At 36.7% G+C, this 26400-nt stretch overlaps 2 protein-coding genes across 3 annotated transcripts in view; one reads left to right on the top strand and one right to left on the bottom strand.

The window, feature by feature from the left end:
* The window catches only part of pcgf3 (polycomb group ring finger 3), a 61551-nt gene extending 49112 nt beyond the window's left edge, over window positions 1-12439 (bottom strand). Inside the window, exon 1 of the transcript XR_001425389.1 lies at window positions 12274-12439. The gene's annotated coding sequence lies outside the window, so the exon portion shown is untranslated. The remainder of the gene's footprint in view (window positions 1-12273) is intronic.
* A 222-nt stretch (window positions 12440-12661) lies between these two features.
* Window positions 12662-25710, top strand: slc49a3 (solute carrier family 49 member 3). 2 transcript variants are annotated; one of them, XM_015035748.1, is made up of 10 exons: window positions 12662-13729; window positions 16474-16632; window positions 16724-16943; window positions 18482-18558; window positions 18755-18892; window positions 20613-20729; window positions 21491-21643; window positions 21714-21871; window positions 22831-22934; window positions 24081-25710. In XM_015035748.1, exons 1-10 carry the CDS (start codon window positions 13568-13570, stop codon window positions 24152-24154), a joined length of 1362 nt encoding a protein of 453 aa, XP_014891234.1. In that variant the 5' UTR covers window positions 12662-13567; the 3' UTR covers window positions 24155-25710. The 2 variants fall into 2 exon arrangements, with proteins under 2 accessions (XP_014891234.1, XP_014891233.1); XM_015035747.1 differs by having other exon boundaries at window positions 13188-13729; window positions 24005-25710.
* Window positions 25711-26400: the final 690 nt, after the last annotated feature.

Raw genomic sequence — 26400 nt, 5'->3', positions numbered from 1 at the left:
TTTAATCCATTTCTACTAGGGCTGTTGTAAACGAATATTTTAGTAATCGAGGTACTCGAATCATTCGAGGAATCGTTTCAGCCCTAATTTCTACCAAAAACTGAATGATTAAGATCTTTAGTCTGGTGTTTTGGTCTCAACCTGCCTTTTTTGAAGGACCATTTAGTTTACAGAGCACCAGACTTAACAGTTTCATCATCCAGTTTTTGGTAGAAGGAGAGAGAAAACGATAAATCATTATTAAATCTAATTATTGCAGTTTTTTAATTTGATTTATTGCTTATTGCAACAGTCCAAAAATAAAAACACAACAAGAATACATTTTTATAATGTTTCATAAAAACATTATAAAACATCTTTCTGCAACATTTCCAACTGTGGAGTTACAACAGCACAACTAACTTGTGTGGCCTGACTAAATATATCTGCTACAGTCGTGTGTGCCTGCAGTTAAATTGGTCCCTGAGGGGGAATTGGGTAGATTACTGCAGTAAGACCATCTCTGCCTTCATGTAAAAAGGAGTAAATGATTCCCTTTAAAAACAGCTTACACAAAAATGAAACAGTTCCAACACTAAGAGGCTTTGCACAAATATTTCCTCCTAAGTGGCATGTGTCATTAGAGGCAGCAAATGAGCTTGTTATGAGGACTCCTTGAGAAATCAAACACAGAAGCAAAGTTCCTGCTGTGCAGACACACGGCGAGGCAAACGAGGAGAAACATCACACAATAAGCCGACAACCAGGGAGTTTCCAGTAACAAATACGTTTAACATGGGATTTATCCTGTTTCCTGAACCGAAATATTAGAAAGAGGAGATTACTCTTCAGCAATAAGACATTATCTGTATGCTACCATAAAGGTACATTCTGGGCTGAATGTTAGGTTGTTAATTCTCAACCTTAAAAATAAAAATAATTGTAAATCAGCAATATTACAACTCAATAACAGGATATTTCAAAACTGTAATGACCTAGAATTCATTTGCTACAAGCTGAAGTTTACATTTTCTGTGGAAAAACTTCAATCTGGTTTTTGTGTTTCTGTAAATCTAAGTTCACACAACAGGCAAATGTGACCCAAATCATGTCTATATGTCTATAATATCCCAAAGAAAATGCAGCGTGGGAAGCTGAAACACTTTGATGCAAAGCTATTTGACACATTTGGCTGGCATGTACAGACCAACCAATCCCGGAGCGGCATTCCTTTTCCTTGGCTCTGATTGGCTGTAACCCCAAAGAGCAGCGATGATGTCAGCTAGTAGAGCTAAGACTCTTTCTACTGTGTATATTAAAACATATTAAGATATATTTGCTGTTTGAACTTTTAAAATAGACAGTTACAAGCGTTTTTTAGAGGGTTTCCAAAGTATTCGTGGATTTCAACGTGTCCAAATCTATTCCTCATCATAAATTGCATTTTTTTAAAAAACATTTTGCAATGTTTATGTCTTCATTTTACCTTTGTTTACTGGAACTTTCCAGTATTTTAAAAATATATTTTTTAAATCACACAGGTTGGTTGTTGGGTGTCCTAATTTTTCACAGTTGAGCCAAACTGTTGGAGATTCGACCTTCACCGCCATGTTGGTTTGATGATAACGGCAGTTTTCTGGGTCAACCACACCCACTGACGGCAGCAGTTTTCTAACTGATTTCTCCTGCTGAACTGCCTTGTTGTAACCAAAGAGAACAAAATGATCCAAAAATTACAAAAGATTAAAAGAAACAACATCTAATAAATCAAGATTTCTTATGGAGTGTTTCAGGACTGCAACTTCAGTTACTCTATTGATTTATTCTGACGATTGAATGCTAAGAAATTGACATTTTACAGATTTTTAAAAAATTAAACTGCAATATAAGAAATACATTAAAAGATGAATAGAAACAAATAATTGAATTTTTTTTAATAAGACTTCTTTTCTTACTTAAAGGGCATAAATATAGTGAATCTGAAGAAAAAATTGTGCCGCTTGAGGTTTTTTAGCTAAAACATATTTACAGATATTTATCTAAAATGCAAAATGTATGTAAATTTATACGTTTTGCTGCAATTAAATCAGCTTCGGCTTAATTGCAGTTCTAAATGTGTTTTTTTTTTTTTTCCAGTAAACAGCCTTTTTTAAATCTGTATAGCCCAGTTAGTGATTACTCAGTAAATTAGTTGACAATAATTTCAATAACTGATTAATCAAATTAATCATAATTAAGAGTCATATTTCAAGTGACACCAACGGACTTAAAACAGCTCAAAAATCTGTTCTAGCACATGACTGACTGAATTAACTAAAGAGCAGCTTGACAGGTTAAATGAACCGAAGTCGGCTACTTTACTGAACTGCACAGAGCAATTTATGTTGAGTGGATCAAATGAAAGATTCTCAGAAAATTCAATAAACCCATCAGAAGATGTTTTGATCTTTCATAACTCAAGTCTTGGGTCTGTCCATTGTGACAAGTCCAAAACAACTTCTCAAAGAAGGAATCCAGAAACCATCCTATGATGGTGATTATTAATTCACAACTGCAGATCACATCAGGGAGCCAATAGATACTCCTTCTATTGCTTTGGCGCTCTAATGGATACTAAATATGTCAAACTGAAGAACAAAGCAGACAAACAGGAAGCATCTGTATCTGGGACAATTTAGAGACAAGTTTGACGCAGGATATTAAGGGCTTTTAAGGAAAGCAGCAACACACCAGTCATCCGCACGGATGTTATGACTAGAGATAAAACAATTATTAAGCCAATGACGAAAAAAATACGGCCATTCTTTCCACAACTTTCAGTTCAAATACAATTCTGTAAAAAAATTAAATGCACCAAAAACTGAGATCTACAACAAATAGCCTCTTCTTGGTTTGGCAAAGTTTTGTTTACATTTGGTGAAAAAGGAAGTTGTGCTCAGTGTCTTCTTAAGGCAATTTTCTTCAGTGGTTTTTGGTGCAGCGCCAACACAAGCGATGGAGTAAACATCAGTGCAGACTCAGTGCAGAGTCATAGTAGCTCTACTGAATGGCAAATATTAAACATATTTGTTTGCTTAACTACATATTCAGACTTGGATTTTATTACACTGTTCTTCAATCTTGATGTTTTGCTTTGTAATTTCTGGCACTTGGGGCAGAATTTTGATTTGCTCCAATTAGATTAAAACCAACTGTGATTGACTAAGTTGTGAGCTCAGTTGTTTGCATGTTAAAACATACTTTGCATGTGAAGGACAGATAAAATGTTGTGTGTTTTCTGGCATTGATGGCTTTCCATACACATGAGGAGCATGAGAGAGAGTCGGGCAACAAACAGGGAATGACTTCATCAGAACTGAGCACATATTTAATGAATATTTGTGAGATTTAAACACACACATCACAGATTATTGTTTGTTTATATATGCGCTCAAATCAGTCTCACTGCATGTTCAGATTGAGTTTGACGTTTGTGCCCAAATTAAACTGAGTCTACCCGACTATCAGGTGTAAAAACAACCAAACATGTTTCACTCGTTTTTAAACAGAAACTTAAATATTTCTACCAAGAACCTATGGCAGATTTAACACAGCATATAAGAAAAATATGTACCAACCACAGTAAAAATCTAAATTAATCCCCAGCTGGCTGCTACACCAACACAGAGAAGTGTCATTTACACCAGAAAGGCAGATGTGGGGAGTTAAAACAACAGTATTTACAGTAGTTGTCACATCAATGAAATGACTGTGGTTCAAAGGTCAAAAACTCCAACTCTGACCCCTAACACAAACACACACTTCAGTAACAGGCTGTTACATTTGACTTGGCTCCTAAAGTAAGATTAGGTCTGATACGACGGTGCGTCTCTGGTTGGTAGATGACGTACCGTCATTTACAAAAGGGAGAATTGTGCATCATCACATAGGAGTTAAATTACTGCTGCAACAAACAAGAAGCAATAACCAGTTTAAACAGACGGCCATAAAAAAGTGCAAAGAGTTTAGGCTATGACTATCAGTTATCAGCATAGGTATTAATCTGTCTTTAGTTTTGCAGGCTTTAACAGCAGAATTACATTTCACATCTGTCAGGACTCAAATGTCAAACTTCACTTAACGCGTCTGTCGGCAGGTCACAGTGAGAAATGTCAGCACTTAGCCAACCTCAGAGCTGATAGGCTCCAGGAGTCCTCTGCCTCCCACTTATTCTCCCACAGCCTCACTTTTATACTCTTCAAACATTTTTTCACTAAAAGGAGCTTCTACTTCCCTGTCATTTTCACATATTCCCTGTTTCCTCTGAAATCATCAGCCGCTGTTTTCACAAACAGGTCAACCGACTGCCAAACACGAGTTAATAAATCTTATACTGAATGTTTCAATCGATAAACTGGAAAGTTTTATCCTGTGAGCAGCAGTCATTAAATTACAACTTTCATAAAGATATCTACTTCCAGAGGCAAAAAGAAAGCTTGACAGTAGTAAGAATTGAATGTAAAGGCCGCTGAAGGACTGCTAGAGAAAGTAATGAAAACAAAATTAAATTAGGCGACTAATGATCAGCTACATTTTACAATCGGAAGTGAAAAATAAAGTACAGTCCCCTTCCAGTTCAAGAGTTTTATATGTCGTGACATAATAAAAATGCCCTGATCCTTATGAAATTCTAAAATTATTTATTTTTAATCTTAAACACAAACAGTTGATGCCAAATTTAATTGATTGCACAATTATCCATAAAAACTAAAGCTTTGACATTTTGTTACTCTAAAGCATAAAGGAGTTTCTCAACATGCCGTCAAAGCAGAAAGACATCATTAAAGATTTGAGAAAATTCTGCCCATCAGTCTGAGAGCGGTAAAGTTTTTAAAATGCATAATTCTGCAGCGATAATAGATTATTCACACATGAAAACCATTTAAGGCAGGTGCTAAGCGTCCCAGGAGTGGATGACCCAGCAAATTCACCCCAGGTCCAGAACATGCATTGCTGCAAAATTTAAAAAGCTCTATGTCAGACTTTACAGGCCTGAGTTAGTGGTTTTAAATGGTAAAAGTAAAGGTGCACTGATCTGACAGTTTTCTGTCCGATTACCAATCTTTAAAAAGTCTCACCTGCTGATTTAGATCTTAATCCGTATTGATTTAGTTTTGTCTGAAAACTCACTAAACAACAAATTAGCTGAGCTGGCAGTACAATATTCACCATTATAAAACTCTGTTGATCAAACAGTCAATTGATTCACAGTCATTAGAGGCAGCTCTAATACAAATATCACCAATAAGTAGCTAATTAACCATCCCATTATCCAGGATGGGGTTTACAGCCCATCTCCAACCAGATTAATACATTTCCACATTTTGTTAGGGATGTACCAACAGATCATCGCTCCAGATCCCCAGACATTAAAGCGTCACAATAAATCTCGGGGATTCGACTGCTGTCTGGCGAGTGCTAGTTAGCTGCAGCTTGGGTTTCCAGAAGGAACGAAAAATGGCAACAGTGACAGACGAGGCACGAACAATATGTAAATACTGCAAGTTGTTCCAATCCTGAAGCAGTCAGGAAGCATCGCCATAGCAACCGATTAGTGGTTGTCAAGGGTTACGCTGAGCTATCATAAGCCCAGCTTTAGTAGATGGAAATGGTAAATGTACTGAAGACCATTAATAGTTGGTTTCAAGTGAACAAAAAGGTTGAGTTCATGAGAAAAAGAAATATATTAAAATACAGAATAAAGTTATTTTTGCAACATAAATTCTCTTCAAACTAACAATTGCATCTTGTCTTGTAAGATTTACGTACCGTTACATGTTGTGTAGTGCAGAATATTACGAGCAACAAGAGTCAAAATATAAACTAACCATAATAAACTGACACAAGAGATAAAGACTACACAAGAAGGGCTCATTTTTATCAAAAGGTGCCAGAAAAAAATCATTTTAAGTTGAATCTGAATGATCAAGACTCCGGGAACAAAGTCCTTTGGTCAGATCAGTCAGTTTGGTGATTAGTGAAAAACATTTTTGGAGAAAACTTTAAAGCCGGTTGTAAAGCTCGGTGGTGGAGATGTGATGATCTGGAACCTGGGTATGTTACAATCATTAACGCAACATTATTCTGGAGTTAACTGTGAAGACATCTGTCCTGCAGAACCTGGTCCAATCTTTCATGGGGTGTTTTATATTTTGTTTTATTTTTACATTTGTCCTTTTTAAATAAATAAGTGTTGATTCTGGGGAGACTGAAGAGAACAGATAGAACCGGACTCTGTTCAGAAAAACCAACACATTCTTCAATAAAAGATTCACCAGGTCAAACTGACTCATCTTTGACATCAGCAATAATGACATTACAGAACCAGATGAGTTTAATCCAGCTAGACTCTGTTTGGACACGAGTACAGGTCGTTCTGAAGCATCAGTGAGGAGTAACACACTCTTATTAGTCCTGTGTGTTAGAAATCATGTCTGTTTAGCAGAATTACTGCAGCTGTCATGGAAGAAACTGAAGATCAGAGCATCAAACAAACTTAATTTCAGACCAAACAATCAGTAAAGTTCCTGTTTCCATTATGCAGATTAAATTGAAAGTAAAATATTGAGGTAAGGAGGGTTCAGTGAAACGTCACATGGATTTCTATTGTTCTCATTTTCTCAGTTTTAACCACAAGCGTCTGACAGAGTCACCCGCAAGGTCTGAGATGACAGTTATTAGCCATTTACCGTACAGATGGTCTGCTGTACAAGGCGGGCAAGCGATTAATTCCTCATTTGGCACGCTGACATTCATTTCCCAAAGCTTTTAATAAGCTGACAAAGATGCTAAAAGCTGTGGAGTTTCTTGTTCTTTGATGCGATACAGACGATTGCTGACCCTCCACCGTTTTATCAGCTGAGAGAAAAGAGAGAGAAAATCTTGTTTCCTGTTGCTGCTTTGCAGAGAACTGTACCAGGTGAGCAATGCAAATAATTTCCAACAGACAAAGTAAGCGGTTGGATGTGAAAGAGTTTAGAGTCTATGGTTTCTGTCAGAGTGTTTATAATGTCAACGCAAATAAAGACAGTCAGAGTATTGGAATTCACCCAACCTGTTGGCAAGCAGCTATTTCAGATGTTGACACACCAACAGATGGAATCAGATGGAGCACAAGCAGGGACTTGAGTTTCATATGAGGATAACATTCATGCAATCAGGACAAGGATGGTCATGTTTAGTTACCTTTAAGCACCTGCAGGTAGATTCATTTACCTAAACCAAGAGCCCTGCCAGCTCCCTTTACCAGTTTCATAATGGTACAGATCCAATGAATGATAATGTCTGGTTCACATGGCAATTATCTGTTGACTTTCAAAACATAAGAGACCTCACACAATTTAAAAAAATCATAGAAAGGTTTCCCAAAGTGTATTATAAGCCTGGCAGACCACCAGGCTTTACTTGCATTCCCACCAGTCTAAGCTTTGTTTATTTATATACACCACCATCCAGGCCTGTCGCAATAAGCAATAAATCAGTAAACTAAAAAATGAGTTCAATCATTTTTACATGCATAATTTATCATGTTTTTTTGTCTTTTCTCTCTCCATTTCTACCAAAAACTGAATGATTAAAGTCTTCAGTTCGCTGCTTTGACCTCAAATAACCCTTTTTTTTTTGTTAAAGTACTTTTTTTACAGTAACTCCATAATTCACTTAATTTGTTTTGTTTCTTTTGAATATCAAGTGTCTTCTAGACCTCTATAGGTATCAACTGCCTCTCAACATGCCAACAACTTCAGCAAATAAAGTCACTGATAAAAAAAATAAATAAATAAATAAATAAATAAATCACTTTAATTAGGATGAAAACCTGAAATACAAAAATTATATTTATTTTATTTACCTAGTTATATTTTAAAATTTCCGGTCAATTTTAAAAAAATTTTAAACTCAAAAACGCAATAGGCTGCTGGTTGACTGCCCTAGTGCCCCTTTCTACAGACTTGGAAAGTTTTATGGGGGAAACCCTGAGTAGGTATATCAAGTTTGGTTCTACACACAAACATATTTCACTCATGAACATTCAGATGTCAGGGAAATCTGGCAAAACCTCTGGCGCTCAAATGGGACCTCCGAGTATAAAATATGGCTGACAAGGAAGAAGCAATAATAGTTTGTGGACTATTTTTAACAATGCATTGGACTTTCTGGTGCACCATAGTGGTTGCTGTGTCTTCTGTATTTTGGATTCCCCTCCATGTTTCTGTCCGTTTCTGGAAAACCCCACACAGTGGGATATCAGGCCAAGACATTCCAACATGTTGAATATCCCAGTTGAGGTCGGAGCGTTCCCGACGTCCTTCCAAGCACACTAGATCACTTGGACACCTCCTAAGATCATCTTAAGAGCCATCATGATAATCAGACCGTCCTTAAGATTGCTTTAAGGGGAAGATTGGGTCAAAATATTCTTGCTTTGTAAACCAGGCTTAATTTAGCTACATTTTTGTAAGCAACTGTCAACATAATTTGTCCAAAAAACATAAATTACATACAACACAACATAATATAAAGGTTCACCAATTAAACTTTTGATATGTGAAAATGTTCCCATCCCATCAAGTCTCTCCCATTTTGCCTTTTAAGCAAAAACGTCGACGTATGTTGCTGTATATTTATGTGACAGATGAATAAGTAGTAGCACATATTTGTGAAGTTGACTGAAATAAATGTGTGAAACATACTTCAGTGATCAAGAATAAAAAATATGTCATGTAGTCTCAAAGATAACAAAAAGACATGTGAAAAATCTGTCCGATATAATTCACTGTCCTCTCTGTCATTAATTGCCCTGTTCAGTATTTCTCTTCTCAGCATGTTACGGTATTTCACAATATAAAGACTCAGTTCCCTTGTAAGTCAGCAGAATCAAGACGCGTGAGTCCAAAAGTCACATGGACGTGCAGGCAGGTTTCCCTCAATTAGAAAAGAAAGAACTTTGTTGGTGTGGCTGGTGGTGTGACCAGACCTGCAGGTCATTTCCAGACAAAGCAGCCCTAAATGCATCCACGTTTGGCGTAGTGATGTAACAGAAGGCTGCAGGGCTTTTCTCTGTAACAAAAACTAGTGTGTGAGGCTGATGCATTAATCAGGTTCATGCAACCGTACATTCCTGCTAAGCTCCTCTGCAACATAAGGAAAATTGTATTTTATATTTAACAGTTTCTGCCTTCATATTCCACCCACATTAGTGCAATATAGAATTAGCACTTCTATATAAAAGTCAAAATGTGATTTATTCCTTCAGTCTCAGAAAAACTTAGTTGAGAAACAAAAAAAGGGACAGATTATGTGAACGCCTCCTCCAACTGCAGCTTTACTTGCAAATGGGGGATCCTCTACAGTTGCTTAGTGCTCATTTAGGGAGCTGTCTGATCGCATTTCCTGTCCAAGAAAAAGACAAATCCATCTTCCGGCGCTTCAGTTTCTATTGAGTTTTCTCATTATCAAGCAGTGCTGAGTCTTAAGAGGCCATATCCTGCTCGCCTGTCATGCAGTTTTATCAGGCTGCCCAGAGGGACCATTAACATTGTTTTACCAGACAGAGAGGCATGTTTTCTGGTAGGATAGATGATTCTTAGGTCATTTGTAATCATTACACACTGATTAACATGCAGACATAATGCTAGAACATCAAAAAATGATGATTGGGACATGATATCTCAGGGCAGAGTGGCTGCTAAAAACAGCAGCAGATAATGTGGATGTTTTAACACAAAGTAGGCATCAAATCTGACTAACGCTGATTCTTAAATAGAAGGTGATGACTTATTTAGCTCATAATAAATGATCATTTAAGTTTTGAGCCTGTGGTTAAGCTACTGTCCAGGTTTTGTTCAGAGGCTGATCAGCTGTAAGATTGCGCTTTAAATTGATCAATCAATCAACATCCCAGCCTTTTGAAGACCTGATTGTTTGATGTTTTCACACCTCATAGTCCAGTAAACTGTGGTTTGCTTTCACACAGCACTGTCAAATGAACCAAACTCTTTGATAAACCTGTCCCCCAAATCGCCTGTGGTGGTGCTGCACCAAGAACCACTGAAGGAAACGTCACGAAAACCTCTGAAGAAGACATTAGCGCAACTTCCTTCTTTGCAAAACATAAATGGAGTAGCTCAGACTTTAGCAGCAACCATTTCTCCTGCTAGTGCTAAATTAGCATGTTTGTTTTGGCTGTATTTGCCCAGTATGTCCTGCGCTATAGTACGGTCCTGTCTTTAACTGAGACCAATGTTTTTAGGCGGTCCAGAGTTCCCTTTACAGAGTTTGATTCATATTCACCTCGACGAATGAACTTCGTTTCTTTCTAGACAAACAAAGTAGAGTTCAATTAAAGTAGACTAAACAGAGCTGGGGTGAAGGCACCCTAAAATAAAGTCTTTTGGCAAAGCTAGTCTTTTGAGATTGACAAATTAAACTTGAATATAAATTGAAGGTCCAATTTGCCGATCACTTATGGTTGACAAAAATAAAAAACACAAGCCTTAAGACTCAAACAGACCAGAATTTCACTTCAAGGTTTGGACCCTAGTGAAGTTACCTCAATCTCTACTCATAGGGTGAAATATATATTTTTATGCACAAAGTGATTTTTGGAAAATTGCCATCATACATCTTCTTCAAGTTAACTACAGTGAACCTCAGAGCTAGCATCTGGCTACACTTTAAGGCAACATTGGTGCGCACAGAGTCAGGAAAGATCAGTTTATCCCATAGAGTTTGAATGACGTGCAGCTGTCTCTTTAGTTTTAAACAAAAACTGTCGGAGGTTTTTATTGCTTGACATCTTGTTGTGACTGTAAACGTGTAATTTATCAATATTGTTGTGTTAGTATTACTTTTCTTGGCTCTTGTACTCCTTTTATCTTAGCCAGCATGTCCTTGTTAAAGAAATTAACAATCTCAATGGGTTTATTTCCTGGAGAAATACCCATAGGAGCCCAGCACCAGTCCTCAAGGGCCCGGATCTCCTAGTTTTTGATGTGTCTCTGCTCCAGAACAGCTGATTTAAATAGTCCAACAATATCCTCAGCATGTCAAAAAGTTCTGCAGAGACCCACTAAAGACAAACTATCATTTGATCCAGATGTGTTGAACCAGAGAAAGAACTGAAACATGTAGCATACCAGCCCTGGAGGACTGACTCTGATCTAATCGAAGGCTGTTTTTCCCCCCTCAAAGCGAGGAGAAAATGTCAATGTTCATGTCAAAAACTTGTATGCTTTTCAAGATTCAAACATTGGGTTTTGTTATGAACTTATTGCAGATTATAGAAAATATGCCAAATGCAAAAAACAAGTTTGTGAGAAAATGGATGGAAACATCATTTAGAGGTTAAGAAAAAGGAATAAAATCGGGAAATTCAAGTTCAAATAATATAAAAAGCTTTGATGTCATAGGGAACCAGTAAGTACCACACACTTCTCAGATTTGCACCTTCATATCAAGTGCAAAATACAACAGAGCTTTGAGATTCTTCTAGACATGATTTGAAGCTTGAGGCACTGGTTGCAAAAGTCTAAGAAACGGAAAAGTTATCCTTCAATCTAATTCCTCATTAGGTCCAAATGACACCATCGCACACAGAGAAAGCTGTGTTTGGATGAAAGTGACAATTTATCTACATCTCTTCTCAGAAAACTGCACAGACTTGTTGGTTGCTCTCTGCACGCCTTCCTCCTCACAATGTCAGGCTGCTCTCGCTGCTGCAGCAGCCTGGAGAGGGGCGACAACCACCCACAAGACAAGGTACAAAAATATGCACCAACTTTTTATTAAATCCAACCCCAAAGCAGCTCTTCCTCCACATGTTAGCCTGAACTTTGGACATGGGGGGGAGGAAGAGGTTAGCTTAATGGAGGAGCATGAGCTTTCAAGAACATTCCATCTTAATAGGAACCAAGAACTGGTGCTTGGTTAGGAGGAACATCGGCATTTAAACACAACCAGACACACAGGAGGCTCCACACAGACCGGGCTAACGGTGGCCAGCCCGGTTAGCGTTACAGCCGTCTGAACGGCACACTTTTCCTCTTATAAACCCCCCCACTACCACCTCATCCCCGGTGTGCAACTGCAGGGCCCGGCGCCGCCATACACCACCACACAGGCGCATAAAACAACACGTACAGCATGCTCCGGAGCGGACGGAGACGGGGGGCGAACCGGTACCGTGAAACCGAAGAGCGAGTCACAGAGGACGAGGACACGTAGACCAGGGGGAGGGAGAGAAGTGGGCGAACTAACCTGTTTGAGAGCCGCACAGTCCGCTGGATGTTTGGGTTGAATCCGAGTTAAATCCACTATCAGTGTAACAAAGAGACGAAAATCACCGAGTGGTGGCGGAACAGGCCGAAACTCTGGGGAGAAAAGTTGAGCATGCGCAGACTGTGCGATGAGAGGGTGAGTGGGTTCAAGTGTTTGGGGATTTTTTTTTATTGATCGGCTAAATGAGCTATTAATTACTAAATTACCATAATTTTCCGATATAAACAACTTAACTAGACTTTATATTTTCTGGTTAGTCAATTTTGAATTTTTTGACAAAATTATTTCTGTGGATTTAAATGTTATTATTGACCCGCATTCAAAAAAAGACAACATATTTATTTATTTATTTATTTATTTATTTATTTATTTATTTAAAACAGAACATTTGTTTTGCATAATTGAATGCAGTCGCGTTACTAACTTATTAAATTGTGGGCTGATGGGGGAATATATACTGCTCATCTTCATTTGACCAGTTGACAGCTTCATTATTTATTTAACATATTTTCAGTTTTGTTAAATTTTATTTGGGGGGTGGGAGGGCTCCATTTACACAAATGCATTGCTGTACAAATTTATCCAAATTTTATGTATCTTTTCACAAGGACTTTTCATTGACTTACATCCATTTTTCATTCATTTACACTAGCAACCATTACCACTTCATACTTTACCCTAAACCTAACCTAAACTCAATTCACACTTTAGCCCTCAACCCAAAAAGAACACATCTTCTTCACCTTTTTTATGTCAAATGGAAATCACATTCTAATATATAGAATATGTAAACTGTAAATTGATTTTGACTATCAAAGTTCAAACTCTTCTATCAAACAGTATATTTAATAAAAAGAAAAAAAAAGAAAAAATGTGTCACGTGATGTTTCTCTTACTTCAATTGCATGTCTCAACCTGAAATTAATTAAATTGTGAGAAATTTCAGATTGTCGTTGAACTACAGAGTGATTCTTCGTTCTTTTAGACGATCTTTGTACAGTACAATGACGTTCTCTGATTGCTGGAGCGATGTTTTTCCCTGTCTTTTCCAACTGTCAAACCGGCTTCCTCGTTGTGGGTTAAAATGACTTTAAAGTCTATCCGAAGACCACAGAACTGATTTGCCGTCGTTTGTTGTTGTTGTTCGAACATTTACGGACATGTTGACAAACATCAACAGGTTAAACTTTGGGATATGTCCCAAACATACGCGCTCGTAGCTAGCTAGCATAAATAACTAATCAATAATAAGTTAATAACTGTGGAAGTTGTCATGGACGCCGGAGGAGAGACGACCAGCGACATTCGGACCGTTTACGGGGCTGTTTCTGGGAAACCGAACCTAGACCCGACGAGGCTGCTGTGTTTTAAAGTTTACAAGAGGAGGTGGTTTGTGCTGCTGGTGCTGTGTCTGTTGAACTGCTCCAACGCCACGGTGAGTCACTTTATCCACTGTTTTTATGACTTTCTGTGTTTACGGAGGAAAACTTTGCCAAATTCAGGGTTGTATGGCAGCATAGTAGTGCCAATAATAGTTATTGCAGTAGTCGTGATAATGCTGAATATTACTGAGAATTACTTAAGGTTGAGTGGCTTATATCTTGAACAAAAAAAAAAAAAGTTGTGTAATAATATTTTTATGCCACATTTTAAAGCCAGATCCCATCACAATGCTGCTTAATTAAGACTTTGATCAAATTTTACAGACATACATTAAAATTATCACATTTTCTTTGTCATTGAACTCCACAATTATCCATCAAAGAGTGGAAGAGAGTCAATAGTACTCAATAGTCCATTTGTAGTCGTACTCTGAAATTACGAGTTCCAGTCGGTAAAATTAAATGGAACGTTCTTCTTAACATTGTTTTAAGCTTTACTTTTCATAATAATGCACTACTTTTAATTTGTTTAATTTAGAGGTACACGTAATGTAAACTTTAAGCGCACTTTTACAACAATGTCTTGTAAAATACATGTTTCCAACACAGCTTATTATTGTTGAGGCGTAGCCAGTTTGACAGGCGAAGTCAATCTTATAAGTCGTAACTGGGGCTAGTAGTTTCTCCCACTTTCTCAGTGGAAAATCTGACTTCTGGGGGCATTTCTGTTGATTTTTATGACTGGGAAGTGGGAATTTCTCAGCTCTGATTACAAATGGAAAACACTACATTTCCGCTTGTTAAAGTTCTTTAAACACCTTTTGACTACAATCTATCGTTTACAATTCAGTATTGCCTCTATGGACAGTGATTTAAAAACCAAAATGAACCTATAAGGCTGTGATGTATACCATGCGGTCAAAAACTGTGCATTGAAACAATGTCTTCAGTTAGAGGCTTCTTCAAATTCGATGTAATACAGACTGCAACAGGAGACCCTTCCCACCCACAAATAACTCTGGAAAATCTGAATTAATATGAGTTACAACTGCATGATCCCTTTGGGATCAATAAAGCATTTTTGGATTTGAAAGACATCATGTTGGTGGTTCATTTCTAGATCAGAAATGGTGAGAATTGTTTGTTTTGATGCCAAATTTTAAAATGTGGCCAACTGATTGGTCCATCTCTCATAAACGTCTGCTTTCTTGCTAAGTTTAAGTTGTAGTTTCAGGGCTGGAATAAACATTTAAGATTTTTTTTTTTTATCTTTAAACTTTGCCATTATTTTCTCCCGTACAGACATTGTAGAGGCAAATTCATTGACTTACTGAGACATGTGGTTCCTTCTAGTGTTTGCATAACTTGATATCACTCCCAGGGGACGTTGTCTTTGTGAAGCTGAGTGTGCCTGGAGGCAAGTGTGCCGCCCTCAGTCACACAATCTGAGCCCCTCCCTCACATATCTGCAGCCCCTGCGGGATTCGTGCTCGCGTTGGGAGCTATTGTTTCCAGGGAGCTGGTGTTTTCGCTCACAAAAGAAGCTCAGCTGGAGGAGAGGCATTCATGATGTGGCAAATAACAGCTGAAGAGCCAGTTAGACATTAATCAGTGTGACATTAAGAGTCCCATAGGGGTCAGGATTTATGAAAACCTGCAGCCCCACAGGTAGGGTCACTCGTAAGAAGTGTATTATTGCTCATGATGAACGCCATCGAAAGGAATTAGCTTGATTAAGGATCAGTCTGGATATTACTGTGTTTTCGGTTTGTATTTGTAAGATTTCAATAGGATTGTAACAAAATGTGTAAAATGAGCTGAAAGATGATTCCCAAAACACTGAGGAAACAAAGCAAAGTGTCAAAAAGTAAAAACACCTCAGAAACCTTTCACCCTGCAGTGAACAATAGTGACATTGTTCGTCCAAATCTGCTTACAAACTAGTTCATTGTACCCAGAATGGACTAGTGCAGGTTCTTCTTTTGTTACCTCAGTGTTGAACAGGTGAAGTCCACAGTACCTTGCAAAAGTTTTCACATAAATATAAAGTTTTTTGTGTTTTGTTGAGATTTTATGCACCAGACCAACACCAGTGGAAGAAAAACAATGGAAATGCTTCTCAAATAAAGCCCTGATAAAATGAATTAGGGCTGAAAATCAACAAATTTAGTCATCAAATAGTCATTAAGATTATACAGAATGGGAAAAAACACTATTTTCTGAAACAACATACACAAAGGAGTTATTAAGCTAAAACTGTACAAAAAATATCTACATTTTGTATTTAAGATGGAAAAACTCCTAATTTTTCTCTAAAAAGGTTTAAACCAAAACTCCTCAAATGACAGTTTTAGTTTCACCCGATTCCTTATGTAAAAAGACAAAAGTTATAAAAGAAAACTCAGATCAGCCCCACACTGTACTGATGCCAATTAAAGCAGAAACGGCTGAACTTTCCACATCTTGATGTATTTTTAGTTTCTTTGCTACAAATGATCGATATTAATTCACTAAAGAAATGTTGTGTTGTTACTAGTTAGGCAATCATTTTTTTTATTTAAAAAATGAATTATTTGTTTATTTGAACTTTACATATTTTTAATATTTCACAAAATAACCTTAAGTGTTAAAGTATCTGCTTAATCATCAGAATTGATAGAATGATTGATTACTAAAATACTAATTAAGTTGCACTGCTAAATGTATTTAAAATACTCCAAATAATTCTGTCACATGTCTTTTATCAGTCATGTATCCTCATCAAAATATCTAAGTAAAATGCTTTATTTCCTCTTAGATATGGCTTACCTTTGCACCAGTTGCAGACCAGTCAGGCCAGTACCTAGCGGTCAGCCTGGAGGACATTAACTGGTTGTCACTGGTTTTCATGGTGGTTGCCATTCCGCTCAGCTTCGGGACCACCTGGATGTTGGACACCCTCGGTTTACGGATCACGGTATGAGAGCAGATAACATTTCTGAAAAATTAAGAAGCTAAGATGAGCTTTTTAATCTGCTGCGGCCTTTTGACCTTTGTCATCTCTCCAGCTCATCCTGGGTTCCTGGCTGAACATGCTTGGAGCTCTGCTGCGTTTCCTCGGCACGCTGCTGCCGCCAGCTCGATTTAAGCTCCAGTTTCCAGCAGTGATGCTGGGTCAGACGCTCGGCGCCCTCGCCCAGCCCCTCATCATCTTCGCCCCCACCAAACTGGCCGCCCTCTGGTTCCCCGACAGCCAGCGAGCTACAGCCAACATGATCGCCTCCATGTGTAAGGGACTCCTAAAGCTTCAGCAGTTTATCATTTACATAGCAACTTACTGCACAGCCTGTCCAAGAGAGCAGAGCAAACAACATAAGACCCGGGTAGACGGGTAGACGGTGCCTGAGGCGGCATCATGAAGTCCAACAAACACACCAGACCGCTCAGGGATACAGTTATGGAGAACCTTAAAGCAGGATTAGGCTTTGAACTTCTCTGTTTAATACTTGAATAATTGTAAAAAATAAAGAATAAGTATTGAGCTTGTTGTTTTCTCTAGCTGTAAAATATTTCAGAATAATTGACAAGACAAAGCTTGATTATTTGAGCTACTGCTGTGTTCAGCTGTAGATCTGACTCACTAAAAGTTAAAGAGCAGCGATCTGTTGGTACTGGAGACTGGACATTAGGTAAATTATGTAAATGTTGATGCTTTTATTAGACTTGGGTCCATTTGTGCATCCATCAGTCTGTCCAGTTAGCCTGGAAATGAGAGGATTACCATTTTAAAATACTGGAACCAGTTATAAAAACCAGCCCAAATTGAGGGTTAAAACACAACAGGATCATAACAATACTTGATCTGGAGCAACAATGTTAAAACCCCAACATAATGAGAAATCGATAAAAACCAATTAGAGCAAAGTACAGGTTATACCAAACCATCAGCTTTCACTGGGGTTTAATTTCCCCTGAACTAATGGAAGTATTAGTTCAGGGGTTGGCAATCTTTAAAACAGAAAAAGCCATTTTGCCCTCAGTTTATTCCAGCTAAATAAATCTTTAGAGATGAAACTTCAAAAGATCATTATAATTCTGTTTAAAGAACCATAATTTTATTTCAGTTTTTATTTTTTTAAATACAGAAAGTCAACATTTTATTCAAAAAAATGGACACATACATTTTCTTTAGCTCCTGCGAAAAAAAAAAAAATTTCCTCTAGAGTTTATTTAAAGGAAATAATGTCTGTACACTGTGAGCTCTTGAAATTGGAGTAAAATATTTTGCTTGCACGCACAATTTTGCTCTATAAAGCTGATTACTAATTCTGAAAACATCCAAAGTTTCCAACTTAAAATAAACAATATTCCTGGTTCTTTGAGAGTCATTATTTGTGTAAATTTACTACAATTTTTACATCAGAAACCTAAGAAAATGCTCAAACGTGCATTTGTTGCGATCAGTTTAAAGGTATTTTAGTAACCATCAGAGGAGTCTATGTTTGGAAAATAAGAAAATAGTCTAAAACCATGTGTCTCATTTCTCCTGGGTGAAAAAGGGAAGTGGGTCAGTTTCAACATGTGATGAAAACTTAAAGGAAGTCACCTTTGTCCTCCATTTCTCACAGAAATGCAAACACAAAGAAAGATCCTTGAAAGTTTAAAAAAATAAGCCACAATCTGTTTGGTAAAATAATCAGATTTTAAGATGATAATTGTTTAGGGAAAGATTTCTGCCTCTGTCATGCGGATGTTTTGATTCAGTCACTTTGCAACTGGGAACAGAAACTGGTAAACTGGCTGCTCGCTCTGCTCTCACTCCTCAGCAAATCCCCTGGGCATTCTGCTCGCCAACATTATTTCTCCTGTCATCGCCAAAACATCGGCTCAAATCCCAAAACTGGTGAGTTTAAGTCATCAAGTAACCGAATTCCTCAATCCGTTCAGACAAACAGTTTTATTAATCATGTTCAACAGTATTCTTCTCACGTTACTAGAAATATGATCATCCCATGCGCTAATGATGATGAATTGTCTTTTATTTGGCCTATTTTGGCCCATTCATCACCACATTATGTGTGATTATTGCCCTCCTCTAGCTGCTGGCCTATGCTGTCCCAGCATGCATCACCTGTCTCCTAGCAACAGTGGGCATACGGAGCGGCAAACCCCCAACGCCACCGTCAGCCGGCGCCGAGAGCTCCGGATCTGAGCCGTTCATTCAGGGACTGAAACTGGTAAAAATGCAGAAAAATTAACCGCAGAGAGAAAAGGCAGCATCAGGCTGATCCATCCATTTTCTTTACACCCTTTTCCTTGGTGGGGTCAGGAGGGTTGCTGCTGCCTCTCCAGCTAACGTTCCAGGCAAGAGGCAGGGTACACATGCAAACTCCATGCAGAAAGACCGGGGCCGGGAATCAAACCCAAAACCTTCTTGCTGCAAGGCAACAGTTCTACCAACTGCGCCACTGTGCAGCCCGCATCAGGCTGATTTTTAGATTAAACTTAGAAAAACAACAAAATAATTGTCCGAATTTCCAGTTAATCTCTGCTCCCTAAGTTTATTATTAAAAAAATAGCATCTTAATTCACTTTAAACTTTAAAATGTTTCAATAAATAGAAGTGTTACAAATGTTAGAAAGTTGAATAAAAAGAAAACATCTACAGTTTCTACTGTATCACAAAGCTGGGTCACTTCTTATCTGGGTCCATCACCATGGAAACCAATGCTAGAAATGTGCTTAGCCTGCTATTTTCTTTCATTAAGAGTCGATCCAACATAATGCTGGCATGGCGAACATGAATGCACGGCACCTGAAATACCAAATATTGCATCGTTTGAGGCTGTAATATTGCAACGATGGTTGTGACTCAAGATACTGAGCAGCTGGAGATCAAGACCTTGAAAGCTCTGCCCCTCCAGCCTACCAGCGTCCTGGAAAAATGAAAAACTGGAAAAACACGGCTGAGAAAAAAAGGTCTCTTTTTTTCTGCTCGTCAGCAAACTAAGCCGTAAAATCTTTCCTTCAGCAGAAATTTGATACGAGATTTCTCAGCAGAATCAAACCTCTAATTTCATTCATTTCCCTAAAACGGGTTTTCAAGCTGCAAACTTATAGATATCAATATGATTACTGAAGAAGTCAAGAATCTCTAATCTCTGTTTTACCAGTTTGGTTTGTATTAAACAAAAAAAGGCATTTTACACCGACAAATGTTTAATTTTGACCCGCTTTGATTTGAGATTAAAGTGTTATGACTGAACTAGTTTCATAAAAAAATTTATAAATGAATAGTTTTTACTTCATCAATATATACAAGCAAAAATAAACTGAATTTAACGTTCAACAAGAAATTAACATCAGAACAAACGCGATAAAACCAATAAATAAAACACAGCAACCTGCAGAGAACAGAGCCGTTCAGTGAGATGCCTGATTGAAATTTAGTTTTAACACTGAGTCCGTAAAACCTTATAAACTGTGTAATGTCTGAACATTTAAAGATTTAAAACTTGTTTAAAAGTGCCAGGCTCACATGTTTAATGTAATTTTATGGTAGAAAATCATCTCTGACATTTAAAATATGTCCCCCTGCTGGACTAAAACATTTTATCTTTGTAGATCATAATGCAAGTGAATCTGAATAAATTAAGCCAATATTTAAAAGTTATTTTATTTCAGTAACTTACTGAGTGAAACAGTTTATATAGATTAATCAAGATAGATGTTTTCAAGTATTTATTTCTGTTAATTATTATTTTTCACTTCCAACAAATTAAAACACGACATTTAAGATTAAAATAAAAAAAAATACAGAAATGTGGAGTTAATGGAAAGTATGTTTAATACCTACTAAAAGGTTATTATTGTTGTTTTAAAGAGGTACAAATTATATTTTCTAAAAGATGTTAATTAATAAACATGACTAGTAACTGTGCCATTCTTCGCCTGTAGTTACTGAGGAACAAAGCGTACCTCATCCTGCTGCTGTGCTTCGGCTGCGGCATCGCTGTCTTCACCTGCTTCTCCACGCTGCTGGACCAGATCCTGTGTGTGAAGGGATACAGCAACGTAAGAACAGATTCAAGCTGCTTGTGTTTTATCATTCTACGCATAGTAGTTGTTATATGAAGATCTGTTTTGGAAAACTGGAAAACTTTGTCTTTTTGGGCATTTATATGTGATACAAAGCAGGGGTGGGTGATATGGACTTAAAGTTTTATCATAATATGTTTTGGTGCTATTTTAATAATGATAAAAGTGATTAAAAGAACCATTTATTACTTCTTATTTAGGGTTTCAGGAGTCGCAGTGACAAAAGCACAAATACTGCTCTTGAAAAACATATTTATTTGGAATATTTTTCTTCAGGAAACCAGTCAAAGAAGTGTGATTAAGCTGCACACAGGAACTAAATTTAATTTACTGATTTCACTGAACAAATGGTGGAAAAGTAAAAAATAGCAATACGGACAGTTTTTTGGAGGTTTAAGCATCATTAATTGGAATTTATTGTGAAAACGGTAAATCTAAAACTCTTATGTGCATTAGAAATTTATCACAATAAATGATAAATTATATAATGAATTTACCTGTAATGCACAACAGTGAGAAAAAGGAATTCATATTTTTTGCTTTATTTTCAAACCAAAAATCTAAAAAGGGCTGCATGCAAAGCCATTCAGCACCCATTTTGGTAATTATTCTTTGCCAAATTAACTCTGACCTGTGCATAAATCAGACAAAATGTCAAAAGGTCAAACAGCTTCCAAACCTCTGCATCGAAGTGCGATCAGCAGTAATATTCAGGTTGTGAAATGTGACCTCTGCAGGACTTTGCTGGCCTTTGCGGCGCTCTCTTCATCGTCTTCGGCATCGTTGGCGCCGGTGCCGTCGGCGTCTACGTGGACAAGACGAAGAAGTTCACCGAGGTCACAAAGATCGGCCTGGGCCTCTCCACTCTGTCGTGCATCGCCTTCTCAGTGGTGAGGAACTGAAAGAAGGAAACTTCTGTTAGAGTGAATTCAGCTGAGATGATATTTGTCTGCATCTCAGGTGAGTCTGATGCCTCATCAGAAGGTCGCCGTCGCAGCCGTCTGCTCTCTCTTCGGCTTCTTCGGTTTCTCCATCTACCCTGTTGCCATGGAGCTGTCCGTGGAGAGTTCGTACCCGGTCGGAGAGGCCACCTCGGCTGGACTCATCTTTGTTTCAGGGTATCAAACGCTTTGCATGATGGGACATGGCTGAAGCCTTTAAACATTGAAGGTCTACAAACACCAAATCTTAACAAGTATTTTTGGTTTCAGTTTTATATTTATATATTTTATATATTTTAGTTTTTAAGATAAAAGTAACTTACAAATAACTTTTTATCAAGATGTAGGAGCTTGTTGTAGGTCAATAATTCCTAAGTATTGATGAAACGTTCTGGTCATTGGCAGATTATTTCTATAAGCAAGATATTTTACCCACATTATAAATGAAATAATCTGCTTCTTTTTCATCAATATTAGCTAATTATTAACTTAGAACAAGCGCCTATATCTTGTTAAAAAGTGAGTTGTAGGTTTATTTTATCCTATTTCAAGTGTACAAAGATATTTGCTCTAAAAACTCGAACAGAAAATACTTTGATTCTTTTCTGTAGACAATTGAATAGAATAGAAAATCATTTATTGCCATTTGCACATAAACATTATATTGGATTTTCTCAAGGATAATTAATCTTTATGAAAGGATAAAAACAACAAGTATAAGTCACTGATACTGCACATTAAAATTATTTAATTGCAGTTAAAATGCAGCTCATTGATAACATTTTGTGCTCCTGCCATCATTAATGTCCTGAGTCACTAATGTAACTTATACCAAGTTAAACACTAGGTAGTTATAATCTGATTTATACCATGTTAACCAGGAAATGTAGTTTTCTTTATTTATTCAATTATTTATATTCAAATGTTTCTTTCAAGAAAAGCTGTCATCCTGCATAAACCTGAATTAACTTCAGCTTCTGATCCAGTTGGTTGAAACTATACAGCAGCAGGTGTTTTACAGCTGGTTTACAAACTGATAACTTATACAACTTTATTTTGTTTTAGTGAAATTAACCCTGATTAGAGATTGTAAGTTTCGTATTGAAGTGAAAGTGATTCCTGTTTCCTTGTTGCAGGCAGGTGCAGTCGGTTGTTTACATCATCCTGCTGCAGGCTTTGACCAAACCAATCACCGAATCTCCGCTCTCCACCTGCGGAGACGCAGTGCTGAGCTGGAAAGGTTGGTCACATGACACCACACCTGTTTCAATTTGTTCAGAGTAAAGCTTCACAGGAAGTAGGATTAAAACACTTCCTGTGACAGCTAAATGCTGGAATTTAAACGTAATGAAATTGTACATTCTGCTGGAAAATACATATAAATGCATAAAACTTCCCAAAAAATATAGTAAAACAAACATATAAACAATAGTTATTCAATATAAAAGTATTAAATATTCATATGAGGTTACCAGAAAATACAGATTTATTGGAAACTCTGGCAAAAATGTGTAAAAATCCTTAAAATATATAAATCTTTTTTGCAGCAGCAACATAATGTTGCACTAAAAATTACAAAATAAAGTCTAATCTAGGGGTGGACAATATGGAGTTAGAATTTTATCAAAGTGTTTGTGTTACTATTGTGATAACGATAAAAACAATGATTAAAAAACAATGTATTATTTCATTTTTAGGTAGCTGTATGACAAATATTGTCATTTGAAACAGGTTTAATCACGACTACTTGTTTAAAAAAATAGTGATTTATATTTAATCATGTTTTTAAATTTAGTGATATTTATTGATGCTCTTATGCAACAAAACGTGAATAAAATATTAAAAATAACGTTTTCAATAATACTATCAATTTTGGTTTTTATTTGACATCATTGATTGAAATTTATCGACAACAATAAATCTAAATTCTTATCATGATCAGAAGTTTTTCACAATAAATGATGAACTTCTGGTCTAATCTTTGAATTAAGTGAATTTACTCTTTTAAAAAAAAAAGCCAAATTGAAATTGATCATTTTAATGAGTAATTTGACAAATTGCAATGTTTATTGCTTGTTTCGCAGTTGGTGACTGTATGATGTTTTTGCTGCACTTTGTGCTGCATTGTTGCTAAAATTTGTAATACAAATAAACTTGACTGTAATGGAGATGAAGGGGGAGCAATGTTTTTCAGGAATCAAGTGTTTCAATAAGAATAACAAACCATAAAAAGAATAAAAAAATAACAGTAGGGAAGTGTATTTAATCCTTTTTTAGTTTTATTTTTTAATTTGCTCCTCCTCCCCTCAGTGTCCATGATGGTGATGGCAGGACTGTCCAGTTTTTTCACCTGCTGCTTCCTCGTCTTCTTCCAAACCCGCTACAGACGGCTGGAGGCGGAAGAACAAGCTGCTCACGGGACCAGAGAGAATAACGACACGACCACTTCCTACCAAATAGTCGAGAACTGAAGGAAATGGAAACAAGAGACAGTTACGGGTTGGATCCAGCCTCTATGAAGTGTTATGCCTGTCGATAAGTGCAATAAGATTCTCTGATAATGATTCATGATTCTTTAAACAGAATCCGGAACAATTTATTCATGCATTCTGTTGCTTCAAAGGAGAAATGAAGTCATTTGAATTTCCTGCACTATAATGCAAAAACAAAAAAATCTTACCACTTGAAATAAGATAAAAACTTAACTTACAAGTAACTTTTCAGTAAATAATTGCTTAATATGGATGAAAAAGTACTGGCAGATTATTTCACTTTGTAATTTTCATAACAAAGGAGCTAATATGCAAATAGAATTATTCATTTTTCATCAATATTAAGGATTTATTTGCTTAAAACAAGTTCCTATATCTTGCTGAAAAGTTTTGCTTGTCTGCGACATTTGCACTAGAAACTAGACCAAAAATATTTGGTAATATTGTGTGTTTTTGCACCACTGGGGCATTTTAGTTGTCTTGTACTCATTTTATAATTAATTTACATAATTTAAATACTTAAACTGCTAATTTTGTACAATAATTTAATCACTGCTGTCTCTGTTTTCATCCTGTGTTTGTTTTGGCTTCCCTCACACTGAACTAAGACCATCCAGGGTCTGGTGTGAAGGAGGCCTTTGCTAATAAATCTTAGACAACTTATGATGGAGAGAAAACTCTCACCAGGTTTACTGACAGAAGAAATCAGGGTACTTTTTAACATAAATAAAATACCTCATTGATTATGTGCTGAAGTAGAAAAACAAAAAAGGATTAGAAACACTTGCAAGGTTGTTGCACTAAACTAAACCTGCCCAGGAAAGCAACCTTGAACAACTTTCTTAACCTCAATTGTTAGTAAAATTATTTAAACATGTTGTAAAAAATGTGTTGCCATCTTAGAGCTTAAAAAAATATGAAAAATACATTTGACTAACTTTGGTTAACTTAGCATCATGGTAAACAGCATTTATTGAAACTGAAACTTGGATCCTGTGTGCCAATATTCAATGTTAAAATCCAACTGAGCATAAATGTATAAATTAAAATGTAAAATTAAACTGTTTTATAATTGTACAACTTGTAACGACTTAATAAAAATGTTTCTTTTGGATTGCTGTCATGATTTAAAACTGTAATTTAAATGGCTATTTGTTTGTGGAGAGTTTAACTTTTTTCTCAGCTTGAAAACATTTTTTAATGGATAAAACAAGGATAATTTTTATGCAATTTAGTAATTTTTCTCTGAGTTATTTTATAATTTTAAATCTGACATCTGTACATAAATATTTCTTTCACGTAGATGTCATGCTTTATTGTATGTTTTAAACAGAGGTCAGTTGAATCAGGTATTTTCAATGTCTCCATGTTACCTGAAAACTGTAGTAGAGTAGCTCATCGTGTCTATAGAAGATCTTTGTACGGTACAGTGACAGTTTGTTCGCCAAGTTTTCCTTCTTGTACATTTGCAATATAAAATGAGCTTTTCTAACTGAAACTTCAATAAAACCTTTCCATGTCCTTGCCAGCATGATTTCATCAAGTACGGCGTAAATCCCGAACTTTGTAATCAAAAAAGCGAATCAATTATTTCATTCGTTTTTGTTCATATTTAATTGAGGAACGATCAACTTTCTTTCTCATGTTATTAGAAATCAGAGATGAACTTTGATCATCTTACATACTAATGATGATGATGATGAATTTACTTTGATTAAAAACGTTTTGGCCCATTTATCACCACATTAGATGTTATTACCCTCCTCTAGCTTCTGGCCTGAGCTATCCCAGCATGCATCACCCGTTTCCTAGCAACAATGAAGCAGCGAACCCCGGACCAGAGCCGCTTGTACAGGGCATCAAACTGGTTCTAGTGATGGAGCCTAAAGCTATACTCAGAGTGTTTTTACATCTGAACTGTTACATTAAACAAGATTAATCATAAATAGTAAAGAGATAACATTTTATCTCCAAACTGCGCATCCTACGCCGTCCAATACACGCATCTAAATGAGTTCATTTTGCTTTCTACTGAAGAAACCTACCTTTTACCTTTTGTCTCTTTGTTTGTGAAACATGTACATTTGTGCAATCAACAGAAATGCATCAACTGCTAAAGATTTGAACAATGGAAACATTAAAAAGGTTTTTCTGAAATATTTAACGTGTTTCACGTTAAATATATTCAAAACCACCACTCGTTGGATGTTTGTC

This window comes from Poecilia latipinna, unplaced genomic scaffold (assembly GCF_001443285.1).
Source record: "Poecilia latipinna isolate Pla-1442-1.1 unplaced genomic scaffold, P_latipinna-1.0 Scaffold347, whole genome shotgun sequence".
Classification (NCBI taxonomy): Eukaryota; Metazoa; Chordata; class Actinopteri; order Cyprinodontiformes; family Poeciliidae; genus Poecilia; species Poecilia latipinna.
This window is presented reverse-complemented; position numbering and strand designations above follow the sequence as displayed.

Excerpts from the sequence above, each read along its gene's own strand:
- slc49a3 (XM_015035747.1), top strand. The coding sequence starts at position 13,568 with ATGGACGCCGGAGGAGAGACGACCAGCGACATTCGGACCGTTTACGGG. Across the intron at positions 13,730-16,473 it reads TGAACTGCTCCAACGCCACG|ATATGGCTTACCTTTGCACC; the intron begins GTGAGTCACTTT and ends ATTTCCTCTTAG. Across the intron at positions 18,559-18,754 it reads CGGCTCAAATCCCAAAACTG|CTGCTGGCCTATGCTGTCCC; the intron begins GTGAGTTTAAGT and ends GCCCTCCTCTAG.